This window comes from Musa acuminata, chromosome BXJ1-1, assembly GCF_036884655.1.
Source record: "Musa acuminata AAA Group cultivar baxijiao chromosome BXJ1-1, Cavendish_Baxijiao_AAA, whole genome shotgun sequence".
NCBI lineage: Eukaryota > Viridiplantae > Streptophyta > Magnoliopsida > Zingiberales > Musaceae > Musa > Musa acuminata.
In genome coordinates, this window is record NC_088327.1 from 862,480 (window position 1) to 885,001 (window position 22,522).

A 22,522-nucleotide genomic window follows, 5' to 3' on the forward strand; every position below is an offset into this window, starting at 1 on the left:
TTGTGAAACCCGAGTTAAACACTTCCTCTGGCCCATCTTTTCCTTTGCAAATCCTTAAGGGATCATAAGATGTTTCGGGAAGGTTGACCCGCACGGACGAGTACGCAAGGGTACCGCACGACTTAGTTAAAACTAGATAAGTTCGTAATACTTTGGTACGATAAGCCGGTATTATAATCCTTGCTTCTTATCATGGTGGATATCATAAAGATGAATCACCTATATAAGTTTTGATTCAATTCAGTTCCACGAAATTGTAACAGTTTACATTACCATCAAGCAATTTATTCTAGATATGAATCAAAGATAAATACATGCTTTCATCTAATAGCACAATCAAAACATGAACCTCTTATCTTCATTACATTTTGTTCTGTCTTCTCCCTTTTCTGACATGACTATGATGTGTGTTCTCACTTCTCCCGTTGCTGGCATGAGTACTCTGATGTGTGTTCCCAAATTTTAGAGGCACGATTTGCTTAATATATGACTGCCCTGGAAAATTTCTTCTCTCCTTGGGGAGTTGTCGTAGCTCCGGCAACCAGTAAGCAACATAGTCGCCTTCAGGATCATAGGTTTTGGCCTGCACAGGAACAGAGGCATTAAGTTTGATCATGTGAACACCCTGCAACATAAATTTGAATTGGCATGACTGAATTCTTAACCTTAAGAGATAAGTCGATATGTCGTGCGATAATCTTAGGATTACTTACTTGCTTTGGGATGCTAAAATACCGATCTTCCCTTGGATCATTACCAACTCCTACGTACCAGAGTTTCAGAGTTAGCAGTAGATAAAGAAGGAAAATTGATTTTGACATAAGCTATAGTGTTTTGATATGGAATGGATTGTTGATGCTAACCAGCTCCATAAGTCCAGTTTCCATAATTTGAAGCTGGATCGTAATCTAGTAGGCATGTCTCAAACCATTCAGCCCCCATGCGCCAGTCTATGCCCATGTCTCGAACAAGAAATGAGCAGACGATCTGCAAGGCACATAAATTAGTCAGTATATATACATCATCTGTATTGGATTCATTTGAATTATGAACAAATCTGAAAACTCCGATCTGAAGCATGATTCCAGATGACGCAGATGTTTGTGAACATCTTCTTGACTCATCTTTGGATTACATAGAAGCACAAGTGATTCCGCGGTACCTACATTGAGATGGTAATCATGAGAAGCTTTACCTGGCGCCCTCGGTTCGACATGAAGCCTGTGGTGGATAATTCTTTCATGTTTGCATCGATGAGGGGGTAGCTACGAGTTAGCAGAAGAGAACAGATCAAGACTGCAATTCACTGTATCATGAGACTATTATTTAATTGATCAACAACAGTGAAAACTTAAACAAAATGAATTGAGCCAAAATACCCAGTGCGACCATCTCTCCAAGATTCAAACAATGATCTGTCTTGGCTCCACTTTGACACCACATTTCTTGGACCCCCTGGATAAACAAAACAAAGAAAAAGAAACGAAGGAAGAAGAAAGATGTTTCAGTCAGGTGTGACCACTGGGAAAAAGAAAAAAAAATAATTAATAATGGCTTTTCTTTTAATAAAACAAAAACATATAGCTGAATTGTTGGGAAATTGATAACATGCAACTGTGCAAGAAATATCTAACCGGAGTTTAGAAATACAAATATTTACTTTCCCTTGTCTAATGCATACCTTACAGAGTTGTCAAAATAAATTACAAATATTCTGATTTGTTGAATCTGATAAAACTTTTTAAGTATTGCTAAGGATAGAATTTTTTATTCTCTGATAGGTAAAGGATAGCTTTTAATGCATCTATTTCCTGGACCATAAATTTTTTCTAAAGTCAAAGCACTCTGGGTATACCTTAATTTTGAAGAACATAATACACTAATTTTCTACCTCCTAGAGAAAAGGGAAAATTAAAGTAGGAAGAGTTACTACCAGAAATAGCAGGTTTGATCAATGAAACATAATTGAAACTAGAAGCATATATTGTGTTGTGAGTTCAGATTTATATTCCAGTAGAAAGAAGGGATGCTACTTTGTTTGCTTGATGCCATGCACCAAGGCAAATTTGAAGGCATTCTTAGTGAATATAAGAAAGGATTTGGATAGTTCAAACTTCAAAGGACTTCAGTATTGCTTTTCTTGCATGTTCCTGGTCTTGTAGATGCCCCAATAGCTTGATGAAGAAAAATATGATTTTGCACCTCAAATGAGACACTGATCAACCTAGAGTGACATGTTTGACCAAATACTAACCAAAGAGGGCAATGTAATTTGAGGGAAAATTATTTGCAATAAGGAAGAACTCAGAAATTTTACCTACCTAGATGAAAAATAGAATTCCCATGTTTCATAGATATAAACTTGAAGTAGTCCCTCCATATCAGTTCAAATAAAACCCTGAATTATAATCATCTTGTCGGTCAGGTGATATCATGGTCAACTGAAGAATTGCGTTATGCAATATGGATATGTCGGAGCTGCTTCATGTATCTAATAGAGTTATAAATGACAAAATACCAGTATGTGGAGTCATTTGCTACTCTCTGCTTCTCATATCTGCGGACCTAATGAAATCAGGAAAACAACATATTTAGAACTTGCACAATTGAACAATACCAGGTGATTCAATCAATCAAATGGAGGGACTCTGCACCTCCTCATATATATAACGGGGAGAGAGGCTCCCTGAAGCAAGCCATGGTGAGAACTTTGTGGAATAGTCTGGCCCCATCATGCCATTCCTTGTTTCTTTGTAAACCCTTAACAAATCCTGTACGAGGACAAAGAAAATGAGAATTACATTGTCACTGTTTTTTTAACTTCCATGGAGAATATATTATGAAGTGCACACTGCATAGTGTCGTCCAAAGACCTACGCAGACAAAATGATTCATGAAAACTCAGTTTACAGCTAAGATTGTTCTATAAAATACTTCTAGCAACCACAAAAGGCAGCTTGATGAAAGTTACTGCAATAATTTTTATTCAAGTAGGAACTAGGAAGTACTACAAATAGATAGAATAGAAATGTCTGGACAAACTACCCAAAATTGCAATGCTGATCAGACTTGAAAAGAGATAGTTGACAAGAAAAAAGTTAGATATTGTATTCTTAGAAGACAATAACAATCAGTAAGTTACGTGCCTTCTTCCAGAAGTACTCGGAAATCCTTCCTAGAGCTGCATTTTCACCTCCGAGAAAATGAATTCCCTGTTCATGCTGCATTTTGAGAAGAAAAAACACTTAATCAACCTTCATCCAATATGTTATATTCCAAAAATCAATACTTCACAAGATAAACAATGGAAATTCGGCAACTATCACAAATTTTAACATTGCACAATATTAATTTGCAATTATCATCTTGAAAGCAACCGGTTTGCTTACTGCCAGCGTTTGCTTCATGTGCAAAATATTTTATGGATTAAGTGGATCAGGTAAATCTGATGAAAAAGAGTTGGACAATGTCTAAATTATAAAATAAAAATCGAAGCGGAAAATTTTATATGGACGAGCAAATCCAAACAGTGAGAAGATGGGAGATTGGATTTTGATACAGCAAGGAGACTCTATGGCAATTATCAATGTTTCTTGAACCACTGAGCATTCTCACAATTGGAAGTGCTAATGGTAGCTCCATACTTTGGAATAAGATGTATCATTGGCTTAATAGTTGACTTAAAAGAAAAAAAGACTTGGCATGGCTTGAGAAACAGAATGAATCATCTGGCTTGCCTTTGACTCCTTTAGCCCAAGTTGCTCAAGAGTTGGAATGGTTCCCCATCCATCGATTTGATCCAAACCAGTGTTTGGAGGTGGCCCAAGTGACACCGGCAACTTGAAACAACCCCTGATTGAACACTTTGATTCAACAGCCTGCGAAATGATTTATTATCAAAAGACATGTATCTACCTTTAAAATCCTTTGTACGTAACAATTTTGGATATGAGAGATGAACTCACCTTGCGGAACTGTGTATATACATCTGGTAAGTTTTTTGTGCTGAATGGAATATCATCAATGTGGTACATAGAACTTCCCCAGACAAGAACTAATTTTGGACCGACAGACTTTTGGTTCGAAGTTCCACCTTGAGGTAGCACCACTTGTTGCAAACCCTTTAGAACAAGCTTTTCAACCAGAAGCTCCTCACTGCATGTTTCCTTCTGCGCATAAACCTGAAATGATAGGATCAGCAACTCATCCAGATATTGAACTAGTGTATCTGGGCACATAACTGCCAATCTAAGAAAGCATTCAGCAACTTAAGCGACAGTCATTTAAAATCATATAGGACCTTTCAGCACTGTCACTTATTTTCCTTGGATATGATTTAAGAATAACTAGAAGGGGGACCTACCCTTGTGATTTGATGTAGAGAATGCAGAAAAGCAAAATTTTCGTAAACGGTTCTCTTGACAATTCCTTCCAGTAATTAATTGGTTCACAGGATGTCAAAAAGAATGACAGGGAGGATCAAAGAAAACTTTGTAAAATAGGTTCATTGATATTGGCATATCTCACAACATAAAGCTGATTTGTTGGAGTTTGATGCATAAGTGGAAAGGAGAAGGCACCCTATAAGCTCTATATTGGTTTAATCATATAACAAAATATGGAAAAGTTGCTTCGTTTCTTGAGACTAGTGAATTAATTCTACTGATACATAAGACTTCAAATAGTGCACAATAAAAACTGAGCCCTTTACGAAGCGCAAGAAAGTCTATAGCATTATACCATACTAGACGACCCACATGTGAGCGTCATGTACGTCATTTTGATATAACAAAAATGTCTTTAAAAGAAAAAAGGTTCAGATGCAAGCCCCAAATTGAATATGACACCTGACCTATAAAACATTAAAGCTGCCAAAAGCATACACTATATTTTTATTATCTTTGATGTAAATTGCATATGCATGTACAATGTAACAAGACGATCCATAAGTTGATCCAAACCTACACTTGAAACACACTCTACTGGAAACAGTAGATCATGGCAAAGAGATGCTGCACAAAGCGAAGCTACTGTTGATCCAGATTACGCTAAGCTTGCAGCCTAATAAAAATAATTCGTAATAGAACAGAATTAGTTGCTTCTTAATAACACATCTAAAACCACTTAACTGTATGGGCACTGAAAACTCTTGCAATTGAAGGAAGGATGTCCTCTGGCTTCCCGAATCGTACTAGCAAGTTTAGCCCTCGTTTCATCAAATTCTTCTTCAGATCTTCCAGGCATTCAATGAGAAATTGTGCCCTCAAGGCTTCGAAAAGGGGGAAACACGGAACACTCGAGCATTCAGTAACATAGAACATAGAAGATTTTATTTGGTGTGCTTATACCTCCGGTTTTCGGGAAGCCGAAGTAATGGGTGGCCCCAAAGTTGCGAGGATCGACACAATACACCGGCAGCACCGATTCCGATGCCGCCCAAGCCCGCACCAGAGCCTCATTATCCATCAACCGGAGGTCGTTCCTGAACCACATTATCGCGACGCCACTGCCGCTGCGCTTCAGACTGGGAGAAGAATGCCTCCCAAAGGCCTCATCGGAAGCAGCGATGACCTCGTCGGCGCTTAGTCCGGGGACCGCGTGGCATCGGGCCGCGAGCCGGCGATCGTCGGTGCCGCGGGGAGAAGGGTCAGCGACGATGCTCATGAGGAGGCGGAGATCGAAGAGGGGAGGATTAGGGGCGGGTTTTGAATGGAAGGAAGGGAGTTTGGAGGGGAAGAAGGATGGGGAGGATGAGGAAGCGCGGATGATGCAAGTCATGGCTTTCGTTTTCTTTTGTCGTTGATTTGGGTTTGGACAGCGCGAGAGAGATGCGGAGGGAAAGGAAGGGAAGCGTCGGCGTCGCGGCACGTGGGTCTCTCGGAAGGTGATCACGTGGCGCAACTTCGGCCTATAGAAGTTTCTCTGGGTTGGGCCGTGGACCAATAGGAGCCTAGTATTTGAAGCAGGTCGAATGACGCAGATTGGCTGCAAGTGACAAAACAGGAAAGACCGTGCAAGCGCTCTACCACTACGTGTTCTGATTGGGTCCACATTTAGGACATGGTAGACAACTGTTTCGTGCCAATCTTTTCTCTGTGGAACGTAGAACTGCCTCCTTTTACAGGTTTGATGATATCGATGGACGTCAAAGGAATAAATGTGTGATGACATTAATATATAAAATATTTTTTAGCAAAAATAATGCCCAAAAGTGAGAAGAATGGTTTTTTTAAGATTCAAAATCTCATTCGATATAATTTAAATAAGTCATCTAAGTTAGCTGATAAAAACTTTTAACGCATTTTTATCATTTAACCTTTAACCCCCCAAAAAGAAAAAACGGTTCTTTAGTATCATAGTGATACCCGAGCAAAAGCCAAACTCACCGACGCCTAAGAGAGTCCGATTTGTAGTCTCAGAATGTTGGTAAGAAAACGTGGTTGTCTCTCATCAAGAAAACATCACCGTTGCAGCTCAGGCTGAATCAAAACCGTAATTGAGTTATTGATTCACCCTTTATTACAATAGTTCAGAAAAACAATCGTTTGATCTGCTAATAACAGCAGCAAGTTGGAATATAATAACAAAACAGCATGTTCAAGAACATGCATAACTCAAAAGGGAAACATCAGCAGCATGGGGCCTCCATGATGCTGCAGATCTTCCAAAATTCTAGTAACATCGTAATGGTGATAGTGATTCCGATTAATGACTTAAGGGTACGAAGATCATCGTGCGTCATCTTCAAGGTTGCGGAATCCAACAGTGAGGTCATCATTCAATTTCTTGAATTTTGCAACAAGAGCTTCCTCACCTTCTGCAGGATCTTCAAATTTTTGAGACCTATGAAAACCAATAACAGACTCAAATTGTCAACTCCGAAAGCATTCTGAGAGAATCCAGTGAGGGAAAAAAAAGAAAATGCACACAATGAGTATGGATAAATTATTAGTTAACTCTAGAACGTCATGCACTACTTACACTAGACGGTAGAAAAGGTCACCCAACCGATGTTTGATAACACTGTAAGTGATCTTTTGGCCATCAGAACCTGCTGCTCGCTCCACTGCCTGATAATGAAATTGATAACAAAGCAAGAGTGAAGTCATAGAATCTAAAAACTACAAAGTTCCATCAAAGCTCTTATACTACCAATTGACAAATACTTCAGCTTTCTAAAAATCCATAGATATAACAAAAAATGCATGAATGAACCATCATCAAGTGAGCAGCAGCTGACAAGTAACCAGAAATATGACTGAAATATAACTTTGTTAAGGATCACACTAAGAGCTGGAAATGGGTCAAGGCCTCAATGTTAACCGTGGACTAATATTTACAGACTGGGCCTAATAGAAAAAATAAAGTCTGTTTCTGGTGCACTATGAGTTGCTAAGTGAGATTCAAGGTTGAAGATGAACCAGAAGCAAGAAGCACAATCTTCTACATATAAAACTCAGAATTTTTTTTAAACAGATATTCACAGCAGCTAGGAGAATACCTGATTTGCCAAAGTATTGAAATGAATAATGTTCCGCATCATCCAAACTGATTTGTAGAATGGGCAGAATTTATCATAGCTGTTTCAACCATACAAGTTGTCAATTGAGTCACCTTATATAAAGGAGAAAAGCAAGCCAATAAGGCCAGATACAAAAGTCATTGGGACAAAGATGCAGCTTACGGAGTGAATGCATTTTGTGCCAGATAATCTTCCCGTAAAAGTTTTGCAGTCTCTAGTGTGATCTTGTCCGTCTCAGCTAATGCATCTTTACCAACAAGCTGCAGAATCAGAGGCAGTAGTTACAAAGAAGTGATTAAAAAAACATGTGATTCAAGTCTTTTTCAGGTTTCAAGATATGAGAACTAGGAAAATCATATAAAAACCTAGCATCACAGAAGGTTGTTGAAAGTTATAGAACAAATCAAGTGATAACAAAAGAGGAAAGAGAAAGTTACAGTGGGTATCAAGTCAGACAACATACTATAAACTCAGAATAGTAGAATTCATAGATAAAAAGTTATGCAAATCAAAGTAAGCTCTCAAAACATTGTAAGAAAGGTTATGCTCCTAACACATTCAAGTTCAACCGGATTCCAACAACTATAAGAAAAGATAAAGAGTTTCACATGTCAATAGATATTATTATGGTGATAAGATAGGCTAAAGCAAGATTACCTGCACAATTTCATTCAGATCATCTTCTCTCTGTAGTACCTCACGAGCCTTTGTCCGGATGTCAATGAAATCTGAATCAAATTTCTCATAGAAAGATTCCAATGCCTGTAAAACACAAAAGAGTGAACTAATTAAAATTAGAATTGGATGAAAAACTTGCTTTTGTCATGAAAAGTACTGAAGCATATCTTCAGAAAGCAACAAGTAATTAAGATGGAACATACAGCCAATTTGCCAGCCATCATTATGGTAATTGTTGTACTCAATGAAATGCAAGTGGAACAAAAGTTAAGACTATCCAGACTGAAGATCCCAAAATGCACTGCCTTGTTTTTTCACTATAATTTTTATGTCATGTATCTTAAAACAGCAATTATTACACTGTATCCTCTTTATCCAACAAAGTGCACGACATTTGTGAGATAACTGCAAGTTCAAGCAACTTTAGATAATAAAATGGTACAACAGCAAACCTTTGAGTACTTGGAATATGAAATAAGCCAATTCACAGATGGAAAATGCTTTCTCTGAGCCAGCTTCTTATCTAGTCCCCAAAAGACCTGCACAGCATTTTACAGAACAAGGGCTTGATAATTCTCCATGAGAAAGCCTCAACATTAGAAGAAACCATAAGAAAGATGACATTTCATTTACCTGAACAATACCAAGAGTTGCAGAAGTAACAGGGTCTGAAAAATCACCCCCCGGAGGGGAAACAGCACCAACGATTGTGACACTCCCGGTTCGGTCTGGCCCACCCAGACACTTCACTTTACCAGCACGTTCATAGAAGGAAGCTAAACGTGCTGCAAGATATGCAGGATAACCACTATCTGCTGGCATTTCAGCCTGAGAAACAATAGATAATTTAACACAGTACAAAAGAGATTAGAATGAAGTAGAGAAATTAACTTAACAGATAACAAAACAAAACAAGACAGCACAAATAAAAGTGGTGGGTGAACTTTCAGTGAACAGGTTACAACCAATGCTAAGTGCTGAATGCTTCAACAATTGTTTAGAAGAAATAAAGACAATTACCAGTCGGCCTGAGATCTCACGCAAGGCTTCTGCCCATCGGGACGTAGAATCAGCCATCATGCTGACATTGTATCCCATATCTCGGAAATATTCTGCTATTGTGATGCCTGAGGAATTCAATGTAACTGAACATGAGCAACTATGTTTTTACAGAATAAGATAGAAGTATCTATAGTAGTGCAGAATGTACGCTGTAAATGCTAAGATACCAAAAAGGTATGAACAAACATATGGGCACTTTTCCTGAAGAGGCAGACCCTTTTCCCCTACTCAAACCCTCCTTTTTGGACTTTTCCCACTTAAGGTTTCCTTTACATAACATAGGGAAAAAGTGTATGAAGGAGGCTTCACGTAGGAAAAGGAACAAAAACTGGGGCCTTAGGTGCAAATACATGGAAAAAAGGAAATAACCCAAAATACATATTATATAAAAATATATACACAAGGCACGTATAGAGAGTGTATATTTATATATTATACATAAAGACAAAGTTGGGTACTTCATATTGAACACATATTGAAAACATGGGAGAACAAGAGAAGATCAGGGCCTGTCAAAAAAGCTCTCTAATAGAAATTACTGCCTGGATCTCCAAATAACACAACGTGCAAGTATTCTGTTGCACAAGGCTTAGGATGCTTGCAAGAAAGGAGTAATGAGTTATTGGACCATGCTGCATGTCAGGCATGCAGTTCTATCTTTAGATGAATCTTCAAAATGAAGGCAGTACCAATCTAGATGGCTTTTGCAGATAAGGTTTCACAGATTTCTCATCTTTTGTAATAAATTATCAATTACGACAAGCACAACAATTCTTGTTATTTGAAAGACAAGACTTGGTGAAATGATAAAATTGCTCCTTTGCAAGATTTGAGTTCAAGTTATGAGGACAGCCTGTTTACTAGAAGATGCAAGGTTGCATCCATTGACTTTCCCTTCACCACATTGGTAGATACCTAGTGCATGGTGGCTGCCCTTTCTGGAAAAGTTAGTTCTGTTCAAGGCAATATCTGGATTTGATGGGCATAAAATCAACCTAACTAATTTATCACATTTTGTCAAGTAATATCCTGGCTAAACTTCTGGCAATATGTCAACTCAAGATACTCAAAAGTATGGAATATTCAACCATGTGATGAGACATCTAAAAATTCTCCTCACCATTGCTTGGTAGACTTGGTTATTATTATTCTATAAGCAACTACTGAACAGCAAATTTCCATCTTAGAACTCTCATCACCCACAAACAGTAATATTCAAAAAGAAACTTCTTAATAGTTAGTATATGAGTCCTAGGCCTTGCATAGCCTACCTTGTTTGCCATATAACCACAAAATTTATAGACCAAAGAGATATCAATGCCAGCATATTTATGCACCTAGGTTAGCTTAGGGAAACATAAGTGATATGTCCAGAGGAACTGCTTCTGTTAAGGAAAGCATAATATTGTCTGGCATTCTCTAAACTAGTTTACCTTATTCTCATTTCATTTTAACTACTTAGCTCATACCTGTATATATGGAAGCTTCACGAGCAGCCACAGGCATGTTGGAAGTGTTTGCCACAAGTGTTGTTCTCTTCATGACAGATTCTTCACGGCCATCAGGTAATGTCATTGTCAATTGCGGGAAATCCATAAGCACCTGCATATTGTTTTATGATATTATTGATAAATATAAAAACGACAAAGTACAAAGCAAAGAAGGGGACATGAACCTCAGCCATTTCATTTCCTCTTTCTCCACAGCCAACATACACCACCGTGTCAGAATTAGAGTACTGGAGAAGTTGATGAGTGTAAGTGAAAATTCACAACTAAAGACAAGGAGAAAAACTACAATTACAAACATAATAACCTTTGAGAGTGCCTGGCTGATGACTGTTTTTCCACAACCAAAAGCTCCAGGTATAGCACAAGTGCCTCCAAGAACAGAAGGAAAGAGAGCATCTAGCACACGCTAAATAAGGATACACAACTCAATATGTTAAATGCCAGAAGACAAGAATGCCATCATATGAACCTTGAGAAATAAAATTCACAGTATATAAAAGCACAACATAATCCCTACTGGCAGGAAAGGTTCTTCATCTTTACCTGTCCTGTTAATAGAGGTGTATCAGCAGCAAGCTTTGCTGCAACTGGCCTTGGAGTACGTACTGGCCATGTCTGCAGATAAGTCATGAAACATTGAAGTCACTCTGTTCATCGGGAGAAATCGATATTAATTAAACTATAAAATGACAAAGGACAAGGATATAAACCTGAAGCATACTGAACTGCTTTTTAACACCTTGAAACTCCAGCTCCAGGACTGTATCCTGCAAGTATAATGGTAATACGAGACAGGAAAAAATCATGAGCATAACCAACATGATGAACATGCTGATGAAAACGAAAAAAACATATAAAAACAAAGAAAATGTTCACTAACATTCAGGTTGTATTGACCAGCAGGAGCAATATAACTTATTTTCCCCATGGAACCAGGAGGAAGAGCAACAAGGTGCTTCATCAATGTGTTCTCAAAGACAGTCTGCAAATTAAATAATGAACATGACAATATTAAATTATTGAATAAAGATAATAAAACAACATCACTTGCTATTCCAGAATCTGCTCAGTTTCATGCTACTTACTGCATATAAATCACCACCAGTCAGAAGATCTCCGACACCTGTAACAAGTGCAAAAACAGATTAAGCATGCTACAAACCAGCAACAGTCCAAAAACCTGAAAAAGATGATGAAAACAAGTTATGATTTGTGTTATAGGTAAGTCGGTCTAGATACCTAATTTACTGGGCTCAAATTCCCACAATGCATCCTTGTCAAGTGCAGGGACAGAAACACCACGAGGGATGTAGACATCACCAGATTTTATAGCAATAGTTTTCAGAGGCCGCTGTAATTAGGAAGAAGAATAAATATTAGGAAAAACATTTAGATTAACAGGATAGTCAGTAAGGCGGTTGATAACATCAATTTCAAACAATGTATGTTTGCACCTAATGAGAAACAAGCATGAGCATATAAATGGAAAACTCATGCAGATATTTTTGATATTCAAAGATAAGTGAGGTTAATGGTGGACTGCTACAAATAAACCTCAATGGTACCAGCAAAAAGATTTAATTAAATTAATCATATAATTAATGACATATGAGCCACAAGCTAAGCAAGTGACCAAAGCTAACCAACAAGAGTCACTAAATGCTCTGGTAAAATACATGCAAGCAACTAGTAATTTCAGGTCAAAATTTGAACAAAACCTGAATTCCATCAAAAATGTTGCCCAAAATTCCAGGTCCCAACTCGACTGAGAGAGGCTGTCATAAAATAGCAACACACTATTTAGCCCAGTTCATAAATACATGTACTGATAACAAGAGTTAAAACTTAAAACCATACAGAATCTTGATCACCTTGCGAGTTCGCAAAACAGGGTCATTGACCATCAAACCAGCAGTTTCTTCATAAACTGAGATTCAAAACCAACAAGTGTTATATCATTTATGCTTTCCAATAAACAACCTAAAAAGACAATAAATAACAAAGAAATTAAAAGTTGATTACAATAGAAGAGATTTAAATGCATGCTTAGAACAATAGTAACAGCTTCTAAAGTCAATTACCCTGGATTGTAGCGGAATCACCCTCCAAACGAATAATCTCACCAATAAGCTTATCATAACCAACACGAACAAGTTCATACATGGCAGCACCTCCCATGCCATCGGCAACCACGACTGGCCCAGAAACCTAGAAAGTTGTAAGATTGAATAAGGCTGTATAACAAATCTAGCCACAATTATCCACGAGTAACTTGTTGCAGAAGAACCATTAAAAAGCATCTTTATAAAGAAGCCCAGACTTGAAAGACAACAAGGCATATAGAAAAAGGAAGCAAGATGATGGTTTGGAACTTCATCATGAACAAAGATAAGACTTCGTGAGGATAATCTTCAGTTAAAATTTAACATAGATAGAATTAATGGTGTCAACAGCCAGCTTGGACAGATAGGCCATAACACCTGATTAAATTCAAAGGTCAGGCTTAGCTTAAGCCCTGGTATATGCCTCTAACAAAAACCTGAACAATGAACAAGCTTGGTCTAAATTGTCAGACTAGACCATCCAGTCAAATCAACAATTTTTTAGGTCAGGCTGAAATGAGAACGATAGTTCAGTCTAGCAACAGACAAGTATAATGTTGATTTATAACAATACCCAACACCATTATCAGTTCCTGGTCCATCAAGCATAAGCCAGAAGAGAACAGAAAGCAAATGAGGGAGACTCATATTTACTTTCCTAATCTGATTTGGTCTGTTGCAAACTGCAAAACCTGATAAAGCCCACCGACTTTGGCATTTGTGCTAACATCATTCTTAGTATAGATCTCTAAAGTTAGATGTTTCTTAAGTTATCTTAAGAGATGATAATTTCTTTGATAAACATTTGGAAAATTCAACCTGTCTTGCACTTTAAAGCCATTTGAGCCATTCTTTCTACAATACTATCGAAATTAAATAAATCATAACTTGTTAAGTGGTCAATAGCAAAATCTTGCATTTGAGTCGGTCTAAGTACTCTACCTCCATCTCCGAGCACAATAATTAACATGAACTACATCAGTAGTGACTGGTTAATTTTGTGCTGTTTTCTTATTTGAGCACTAGAACGGTGTGGAAAGAAGTATAAATCTTGCAATATAAAGGGGCTAAATAGAACATCAACAGTCCTCATATACACTCTACAGTGACCCACATGTACCGGACACGTTATTCTTCTTGACAAAAGGGACTTCATTACATCTATGCGCATCTCCGTGACTAGACGATTTGCATATCCTCTAGATGGGAAATTGTGTCCCCTAGAGTTGGATGCAAGTGCTCAGACAGCATTTTTAGATCTCAAAGTCAAAAATCCATAGTAAACCGCGAGTGTTCTTAAGACGAAGGCGGGATTTGATCCCAGGATGTTGCTCTCAACGTTCAAGATCATTACTAGTTCAATACATCTAGCGCCTTCAATTAGATTTCAGCTTTATGGTGAACATATTCCAATTAGGACTAACTGCGTGACCCCTGTTCACTTCAAATCACAAGTCAATATCTTGCTGCCAGATCAATCGGCGCAAGAACCCCAAGAAATCAAGTCAAACCCATTCGATAAGGCAAAGAACAAGAAAGAAACCCTAAAACTCGCAGAACAAGAGATCAAAATGGCCATGACGGACTCGATCGAACCCATTACGCAGGATACATACAAGGTGAGGCAAGCGATCGCAGGGACAATTACCTTGCGGACGTATCCATATTCGCTCTCCTTCTCGGAATCCTCGAAGGTGGTCAGGCGATCGCCGTAGGCCATCTCGGCGGATCAAGATCCGGAGTCCGAGGAAGAGGATGCCGGATCGGGAAGAACCTGGAAGAATCTGGAGGTCGATGGACGATCGATCTAAGACGAGGGGACGAGAGGGAGAGAGCGGCGAGATCTGGAGATCGCGATGGAAGAGAGATAAGGGGAAGAAGACGACGACGAGGGCAATGGACGTGCAACAGATAAACACAGCTTTGGGGCACGCGAAAACTGTGTAACGAAAAGAGTGAGTAAGACAGCTTCACTATAACCAGTGCTCTACCTGCCTCGTGATTGGAGATAACGATGTAGCCGGTCCGAGTTTGGTGTGGGTCCCGTATTGGTTTAACCAAATGGCTAAATTGTGAGTAGTAGAAACAGTACCCCTTTACTACGGAGAAACGACGAATCGGTATACCTGCCTTGTGATTGGCTGATAGTTTGTAGGCCCAATTCAATTGTTACTTAAATGTAAGTTAGATGCGTGGAAAACAGTACTCCCTCCGCTACAGAGAATAATTTTCTCGGCACTTTAAGATTGTTACCATCGAACCTATCTGCCTTCTGCTTATGCTGAGGGACTCAGTAGATGAATATAAGCTACACAACAACAAGAGAGAAAGAGAGAGAGAGAGAGAGCAATGTTTCAGTTTCATTTCATGAGCTCCCAGTGTACAAGGAGGAGATTAAGAATGATGAACATCAATATGATACAACTCACAATCTACACACAAGCAAAGAGAATGTTCTGCTAGAGAGAGAAAATAGATTTATGGGCTTTTAGGCCCATTGTTGTAGCCTAATGGGTTGGGCTTTACTGGTCAAACCTGTGTTTTGCCTGTATCAGAAAATTAAGGAATTATTGTTTTGCTTATACGCATGTTTAGTCCATAATAATATGTTTTTCTATGCACCAAATTTTATGATCTTAAAAATGCATTGATGAGTCACTTGGGATTTGTTTCTTCTAAAGTTGAGATTATAACGATGTAAAGGAAAAAATATGGGTTGATTCCACACAATAATTTATCCTCAAATGGAAACAATTGTTGTAATCACTTGCAAGCAAATTTTATAGGATAAATGAAGCATTTTATTTGGTGCATCAACTCTCAGAAATTTTATAATAACGAGTCCGATACAAACTTAATATTTGTAATGCGACTTCCTTAATCATTATTATTATGAGATTATCCTCTCAGGATATTTCTCTTCATCTCACACACATGAATATTTTTTAACATAAATCTCTTGATGAATAATCTTTATTTAACAGTTAGGATTAGCTTCATATTATGGAGTTTCATCGAGTGGATTCATATTCGATTCCTTTCTAGTTATAAGGTTCCTTACATAAAATAATAGTTTTAGAAGGTTGTTGGAAGAGAGAAAAATATTTTCTTGAAGGAATACAGTTTGAGTGTAACAAATTGGACAAGGGAGATATATATTTTGAAGGGAAAAAGATAAAAATACTTGTAAATTATTTTAGTTTGTTCCTACAAGATTTTAGCATATTAGGCTTGACAATACTCCAACAATTAAATCCGTAAACTTTCCTTTAGGTAAAAAAAAATCAATAAGAATTTTGTATACTTAGACTACTTCCCATTTGAAATTTACATTGGCCCCACTACATATTTCAAATATATTCTCAAACACATTCCTAGTAAGTTTGATCCATTAATATTTAGAACCTACTATACAAGTCCCATTTATAGTACCCATTCTATAATTATTGACAGTCATTGAAAATTTGGTATCTTAATTAGGAAAAAGTAAGCACTTTCTATGTCAAGTTTTGATTAGCCAAAAATAATCCAAAAATTGGATAAGTTGTAACATGTGACAAACATGAAAGTAAGAGTGAGTTCAACTTAGTCTAAGGAAAATGTCATATGACTGAAAAAAAAAAAAATATATATATATATATATATATATATATATAATGTTAAGATGCATCAGAACTTGGGTCTGTATATGACTGCTTGCCCAACTTGTCCAGTCACATGCAATCATCTGAGCTCTGAACAAGCATCTTCCCAACTTGGCTCCAACTCAAGAAATGGCTGCTCAAGGCATGTGCTTTATGTAAGAGGAACAAATATACAAAATCTGTGAATTAGTCCCATCTGCTTCAATTATTAGTCAATTTGGGGCTTTAGAGTAACTGTCTCAAACTAAATCAACTGCTGCTGTCTGACATTGAAGTGCCTTAAGAGTCAGAAAGGAAATAGTCAAGCTGAGACTGCATTGGAGAGTAGAAAAGGAGAAGCTTCAGAAGATGGCTAATGGTCCTTTGTTTTGATTCTGATGTGGAAAAAGCATGTATGACATTAATCATGTTGGAAAGTTGTGAGCAATCTGCAGTTGCAGGTAGACAGCACATGGGCAATCATTTGAGCTTAAAAGTTCAGCTATTCTAACACTTCAAAGTGATACATTCCCTTGCTTCCTATCATTACAAAGTGTGATGCAGAAAGCAAATAGCTCCTTTTGTAGATTGACACCAAACCAATGTTTTCTATGCATTCATAGAATGCAAGTATGATTAGGAACTGAATTAAAGATAAATGAGATCACTGAGGTGTCAAAAGAACAAGTTTTTATCAATTTAACAAAGGATTAATAAGTACTTGAAGCTCAGATTTGTTTTCTGTTTTTTTTTTTTAGTGTGAGAATCTTCTGCTAAATCATTCATTCAGACCTTAACAAACTCAATCATTCAGACCACAGACTTCACATGACTCTGCTAAATCTACCACATGGAAGTATTAAACTGATGAGACTGAACCCTTATTATCTAATTTGAACTTGTATTTTAGTACTGGTCTTCAATGCTAGTCCTATCTAAAACTAGTTCTTAAAGCTCTGTGTCAGCTTGGAGAATGCACCACCACCAGTTCAAGATTTGACCAAAAATGGCCCCTTGATCATTCAGTTAATTCATTCAGCTCCAGGAGCCAAATGCTGAGTTCAGAATCCCACTAACATCCTGAAATGACCAAAACCATCTCTCACTGTAGCCTATGCATGATTAGGAGCTGCAAATTATTTGGATGCACTTTTCATGAATTTGGCTATGTGGTGATTTAGATACAATAACCTGTTATAACTGGAAGATGAGAAGAGGTATAAGGCATTGCCTCATCAATGAACAATTGATCAAGCATATGTGCTTCCAGAATGTACAGAAATCCTTGTGCTGTTAGAACATCATGTTTTTTGAACTTAAAGATGGTGTCCCCTTGGCATCATTCCATTTCTCTGAATTCTGCTTGATTTCAAAAGAACGTGACAAAAGAAAATGCAGATGGGAACTGAATAAATGATTTTTATCCGAGATTCGATCATTAATTTTGAAAGAGATTAATTTCTATCGCAATGTTGAAGTGCCGCGATCATTACTTTTTCTCGAATTGAAAAATAAAAAATTGGGTGAAGAAACATTCCTCTGATTTTTTTTTCTTTTGAGAAATTCCTGCAAGTAATATATTCACACTAGCTTTGTGAATTTCTTGATCAAGAGTCCCAACTCTTCCTACATTCAAACATCAAGGTAGAACACAACTTGAAGCAAGAATGCCCAAAAATTCAAGAAACTGTGGTGGTTGAAACTCGCCTTTTTCGGTTTTGATAATGTGATTATTCTACTCACAAAATTTCTTTTAAAGCTTCTACAATTTTGGTAGCTGGATGAGCTTCATCCATATATTGTATTCAAATCTAACAATGAAATTTTGGAGCTTCAACAGCCATTCTGTTTACAAAATGAAAGAAAAAAGATATGGTGGTTGGATTGACTGGGAACAGACTGAATAGAGTATTTTGATTCCTCAAAAAGAAAGAGGGTATTTTGGATCCTCAAATTTAGCCACACCTTAAGAAAAGAAGAAAAAAAATTAATGAGATTGACCATATCAACTGCCAAATGATTTGATGGACTGACAATTGTAGTAAGAAATAAAGAACATCTCATTATACAATGCATGACATTAGAGGCCTTCACATGCACTTCTGCAATCTGTCACCTGCCATGTTCTGTTGAGCACCCAAATCCAACCAAAATAAAACTGCAAGTTAAAAAAACTATGATCAGTGCATTATGGAGCTAAGAAAAATAGCATTCAATAGAAATAGGCAGTTGGGACAGTGTGATATTATATGCTTGAGATGGTACATGAATCACATGAGAGGACAGCAAATGCCAGGAGTTGGCATCTGCTATTGAAGATTGCATGCACCTGCTCTTTGCTCATCAGTCAGGAATCAAATCTGTAAACCCCAAACATGATGCTGCGACAAATCTATGATTCTGGCAATGATGAAATGGATTCCCAGGACTAGCCTTCTCCACTTCATGTTGCATAGCAAGGCAGATGTTTTCCATTTTTCACAAACACCAATTCATCATGATACTGATACCATGGATAAAAATCAGACAACTATGGATTTGAATCAGATACTAATGTGGACAAGGAAATACAAAGGCACTAAGTCATATAACCATATCTGTTTGAATTGATAAAGGATACAAATCATATGTATATTAGGTGAATATAGATTTGGGTACCATATGAATCAAGAAGGATCAGTATCAACAAATAGTTGAGAAGTTAATTCGTTTCTAGGAATCCAATGAGCTTGATCACACAGGAAGCTGATCTAGAAACCATATTAATGTAGTCACTAAGAAGAAGAACATTGTGCATAAAATAAGAGAAGAGGACTCATAAACAATGAGTCCCAACTCCTATAAATTGTGATCACCACCATCCTACTCCAAATCGTCAATCACCAAGCCATCCATACCACTCGTGCACTTGGAAGATTTCCCAAGCCACCAGAAGCCATCCATGGATTCATCCAACAAGACCAACAAGATCACAGAAGTCGTCAGGCTGCAACAGATGCTGAAGAAGTGGAAGAAGCTCGCAGCTGCACCGAAGAGTAACAGCAAGAGCATCAAGTTCCTGAAGAGGACTCTCTCCGTCTCCGACACGTCTGCGGCGCACTCGGGCGACATTCCCAAGGGATGCTTGGCGGTGTGCGTGGGAGAGGAGATGCAGAGATTTGTGATCCCGACGGAGTACTTGAGCCACAGGGCCTTTGCCATTCTGCTGAGGGAAGCAGAAGAGGAGTTCGGGTTCGAGCAGGAAGGTGTGCTGAGGATTCCCTGCGAGGTTTCTGTGTTCGAGAGCATACTGCAGACGGTGGAGACCAACTACTGTTGATCCGAGCCAGTGTGCGGAGATAAGCATGTAGCTGCAGGCGTGGGATGACACTTCTCCCCCCCACAATCTATGTTCTTATCTTTCCTTTCCATGTTCATGTGAGGATCAAATGCTGGGTTGGGTCAAGCTACTGTGTCAACTTGCAAATTAGCTGTAGGAGACTGTAGGCCTGTTTGATGATTAATGAAACTTGGCTGCTTCACCTTAATGTTTCTCTTTCATTCAACAATCACAGGATGCAGAACAAGAACAAGTAGTGAGGATAATCTCCTCAACTAATGCTTCTAATCTTCCTCGTCTTCTTATTCATGTGAAGATCTGCATGTGTAGGAGAGAACAACAGTTTGGAGAGATGTCTACTGCATTAATCTATCATCGAAGATCAAATGTCTGCATGTTAACTGATTGCTTCACCTCTCAAAGTTCACTCTTGCTGAGGATCAAACCTGAATTCCTGCTTTATGATAGCATGATCACGTCAAATCATGGTTTGACGCTGCCATACCGATACGGTATCTGCATCCAATGATCTTAGTGTTGCCACATTGCCAACGGTGTCTGAAATAGCTGAGAGTGAATGATGTGAAACTGGATTCCTGCAGAAGAAGAACAGAGTCCATGGCGGCCTGATGTAGTGAGAAGGAAACAGCAGCAGCAGCAGCCGACCTCCGATGCAATGTAGGTAGAGTGAGTCACCCCCTGAAAACCCTGAGAGGTCCAGCGGTCTGCTGTAGTGAGAGGAAACAGGAGCAGACCACCTACAATTCAGTGTAGGTGGAGTGAGTCACCCCTGAAAACCCTAAGAGGTCCAGCGGTCTGCCGTAGTGAGCAGCAGCCTACCTGCAATGCGATGTAGGTGGAGTGCGTCACCCCTGCAAACCCTAAGAGGTCGAGTGGGGCCCACGTGCATTAACTCCGTGCTAGACCACATCACCCATGAATCTTTTCAGGTGCGATCTTGTAAGACTTGGTTTGTCATCGCCCACGTTAAAAAAATATTATCATAGTTAACACTCTAATTAGTTTCACGTTGAAAATAGATAATATTAAGATTGACTTATAAATGTTTGATTAGTATAATATTATAAATTTTTGTTTAAATATTTTGAGATAATAATTTCGGTTCAACAAAGTTAACATGTCAATTATCTCATCTCAATCGTGACACTATAATTATAATCGGACTAATTATATATTATCCTATGTAGTTAGACCTAGCATCCCAATTCTTAAACTTAAAAAATTTATATTAGAATCTCAAGTATAAAAGTGAAACATTTAGCTCCATTTACCCTAATATTATCGGTTTTACCGAAAAAAACATAAAAATATTGGGCAAAAAGATAATTTTAACATTTTAATTGATGATGACGGACGATGTTGTTGGGGGCCATGAGTCGCTATAGGGGAGCAACGATCAGAGGGCCGCTATGCATCTGTGTTAGTGTCAATACAGTTACCATGCGACAAAAGAGCCGCTTGACATCTTCATCATCAACCTTTCACTATTTAGCAAGTACATCGACGTTGATGTAGATGTAGAGTGACAAAATGATCGCTCGAATAGCTATTGTGGATGAGGAGAGTGACAACGAGAGGTGAGGATTACTTTGCATCTGCGTCGATGTTAACGTAATTGCCGAGTTGTCACGGACTTAGCTGGTTTTGCCTAAGTTGTGCAGCACCCTTACGTGTCCATCCGCAAAGGTCAGCCTCCCCGAAACCTCTCATGGTCCCTTAGGACCTATAAAAGAGAAAACGGGTTAGAGAAAATGCTTCACTCGGGATACACAAGCAAACATTTTAGAAAACACTTCATAGACACTGTAAATTACAAACAGACTTTACAAGCTCTGAACGGTTGCACAACAAAGGATCAAAATGGTCCAGTATAGACCGAATATCTCTCATAAGTGTCCACAAGACACAACATTTATTTACAAGCGTAAGAAGACCACTAAACCTAACTAAAATGGGGTTGTTAAGCCTTCGATCGTTCCTCTACATATTATGCAAAGTATAAACAAATAGAAAGACACGGACACACATAAGTATTATATTAAATATCCTGTTTAGAACTTTGTCTGTGACAGAGTGGCCCTTTCGCCACTCGGCATTTGCATCAATGATCTTTTCGTCGCTCGGCAACTGTATCGACGCTGACGTAAATATAGAGTAACGAAAGGGCCACTCGAGTAGTTGTTATGAATGAGGTTAGCAACGACGAGAGGTGAGGACCTCTTTGTATTTACGTCGATGTCGACGCAGTTGAGTGTCCCTTTCATCGTTCGATAAATTCATCAATGCTGACGCAAATGCAAAGTGACGAAAGGGTCGCTCACGTGGCTATTGTAGATGAGGAGAGAGTTGGCGAGAGGTGAGGGTTATTCTGCATTTACGTCGACACCGACATAGTTGCTAAGCAGTCCTTTCGCCACTCTATATTTGCGTCGACATCAACATAGTTGTCGAATGACAAAAAGGTTGCTCGACATTTACATCAATGGCCCTTTTCGTTGCTCAGCAACTACGTCCTTTGACGCAAATGTAGAGCAACGAAACAGTCATTCGGCAACTATATCAACGTTGACATAGATACAAAACGACAAAAGGGCCAGTCGATAACTACATTAGCGTCGACGCAGATGTAGAGTGGCCCTCAGCTCTCGTCGTCGCTCTCTTCATCTATAATAGTCACTCGTGGA

At 38.4% G+C, this 22,522-nt stretch overlaps 3 protein-coding genes across 3 annotated transcripts; 1 reads left to right on the forward strand and 2 right to left on the reverse strand.

Annotated features, from left to right (window-relative positions):
- Positions 1–205: 205 nt before the first annotated feature.
- On the reverse strand, positions 206–5,810 carry LOC135677833 (cryptochrome DASH, chloroplastic/mitochondrial-like). Its single transcript, XM_065190269.1, has 13 exons — positions 5,349–5,810; positions 5,130–5,269; positions 3,966–4,181; positions 3,738–3,878; positions 3,147–3,221; positions 2,655–2,771; positions 2,519–2,565; positions 2,322–2,398; positions 1,380–1,455; positions 1,196–1,265; positions 864–987; positions 714–763; positions 206–583 (listed from the first exon to the last, which is right to left on the reverse strand). The coding sequence occupies exons 1-13, from the start codon at positions 5,776–5,778 to the stop codon at positions 362–364; spliced, it is 1,785 nt and encodes a 594-aa protein (XP_065046341.1). The 5' UTR covers positions 5,779–5,810; the 3' UTR covers positions 206–361.
- Positions 5,811–6,480: 670 nt separating this feature from the next.
- LOC135678001 (V-type proton ATPase catalytic subunit A) lies at positions 6,481–14,799 on the reverse strand. The gene is made up of 20 exons (XM_065190358.1): positions 14,524–14,799; positions 12,855–12,981; positions 12,645–12,700; positions 12,492–12,548; positions 12,013–12,124; positions 11,859–11,896; positions 11,654–11,755; positions 11,484–11,540; positions 11,317–11,388; positions 11,078–11,179; positions 10,938–11,000; positions 10,732–10,864; positions 9,221–9,327; positions 8,834–9,028; positions 8,653–8,739; positions 8,180–8,284; positions 7,685–7,782; positions 7,502–7,580; positions 6,982–7,070; positions 6,481–6,843 (listed from the first exon to the last, which is right to left on the reverse strand). Exons 1-20 carry the CDS (start codon positions 14,593–14,595, stop codon positions 6,729–6,731), a joined length of 1,866 nt encoding a protein of 621 aa, XP_065046430.1. The 5' UTR covers positions 14,596–14,799; the 3' UTR covers positions 6,481–6,728.
- Positions 14,800–19,390: 4,591 nt separating this feature from the next.
- On the forward strand, positions 19,391–20,012 carry LOC135679778 (auxin-induced protein 15A-like). Its single transcript, XM_065193764.1, has one exon. It carries the CDS (start codon positions 19,440–19,442, stop codon positions 19,815–19,817), a length of 378 nt encoding a protein of 125 aa, XP_065049836.1. The 5' UTR covers positions 19,391–19,439; the 3' UTR covers positions 19,818–20,012.
- Positions 20,013–22,522: the final 2,510 nt, after the last annotated feature.

Bases quoted from the DNA above. Each gene is read 5' to 3' on its own strand.
- LOC135677833 (XM_065190269.1), bottom strand. From the start codon at position 5,778: ATGACTTGCATCATCCGCGCTTCCTCATCCTCCCCATCCTTCTTCCCC. The intron at 3,222-3,737 runs GCAAGCCAGATG...CTCAAAATGCAG, and splicing joins TTGGGCTAAAGGAGTCAAAG to CATGAACAGGGAATTCATTT. The intron at 2,772-3,146 runs GCACGTAACTTA...GTCCTCGTACAG, and splicing joins CCGAGTACTTCTGGAAGAAG to GATTTGTTAAGGGTTTACAA.
- LOC135678001 (XM_065190358.1), bottom strand. From the start codon at position 14,595: ATGGCCTACGGCGATCGCCTGACCACCTTCGAGGATTCCGAGAAGGAG. The intron at 9,328-10,731 runs GTATGAGCTAAG...TGAATTCCTCAG, and splicing joins TGAAGCTTCCATATATACAG to GCATCACAATAGCAGAATAT. The intron at 8,285-8,652 runs GTTTGCTGTTGT...TGTGTTTTACAG, and splicing joins CATATTCCAAGTACTCAAAG to GCATTGGAATCTTTCTATGA.
- LOC135679778 (XM_065193764.1), top strand. From the start codon at position 19,440: ATGGATTCATCCAACAAGACCAACAAGATCACAGAAGTCGTCAGGCTG.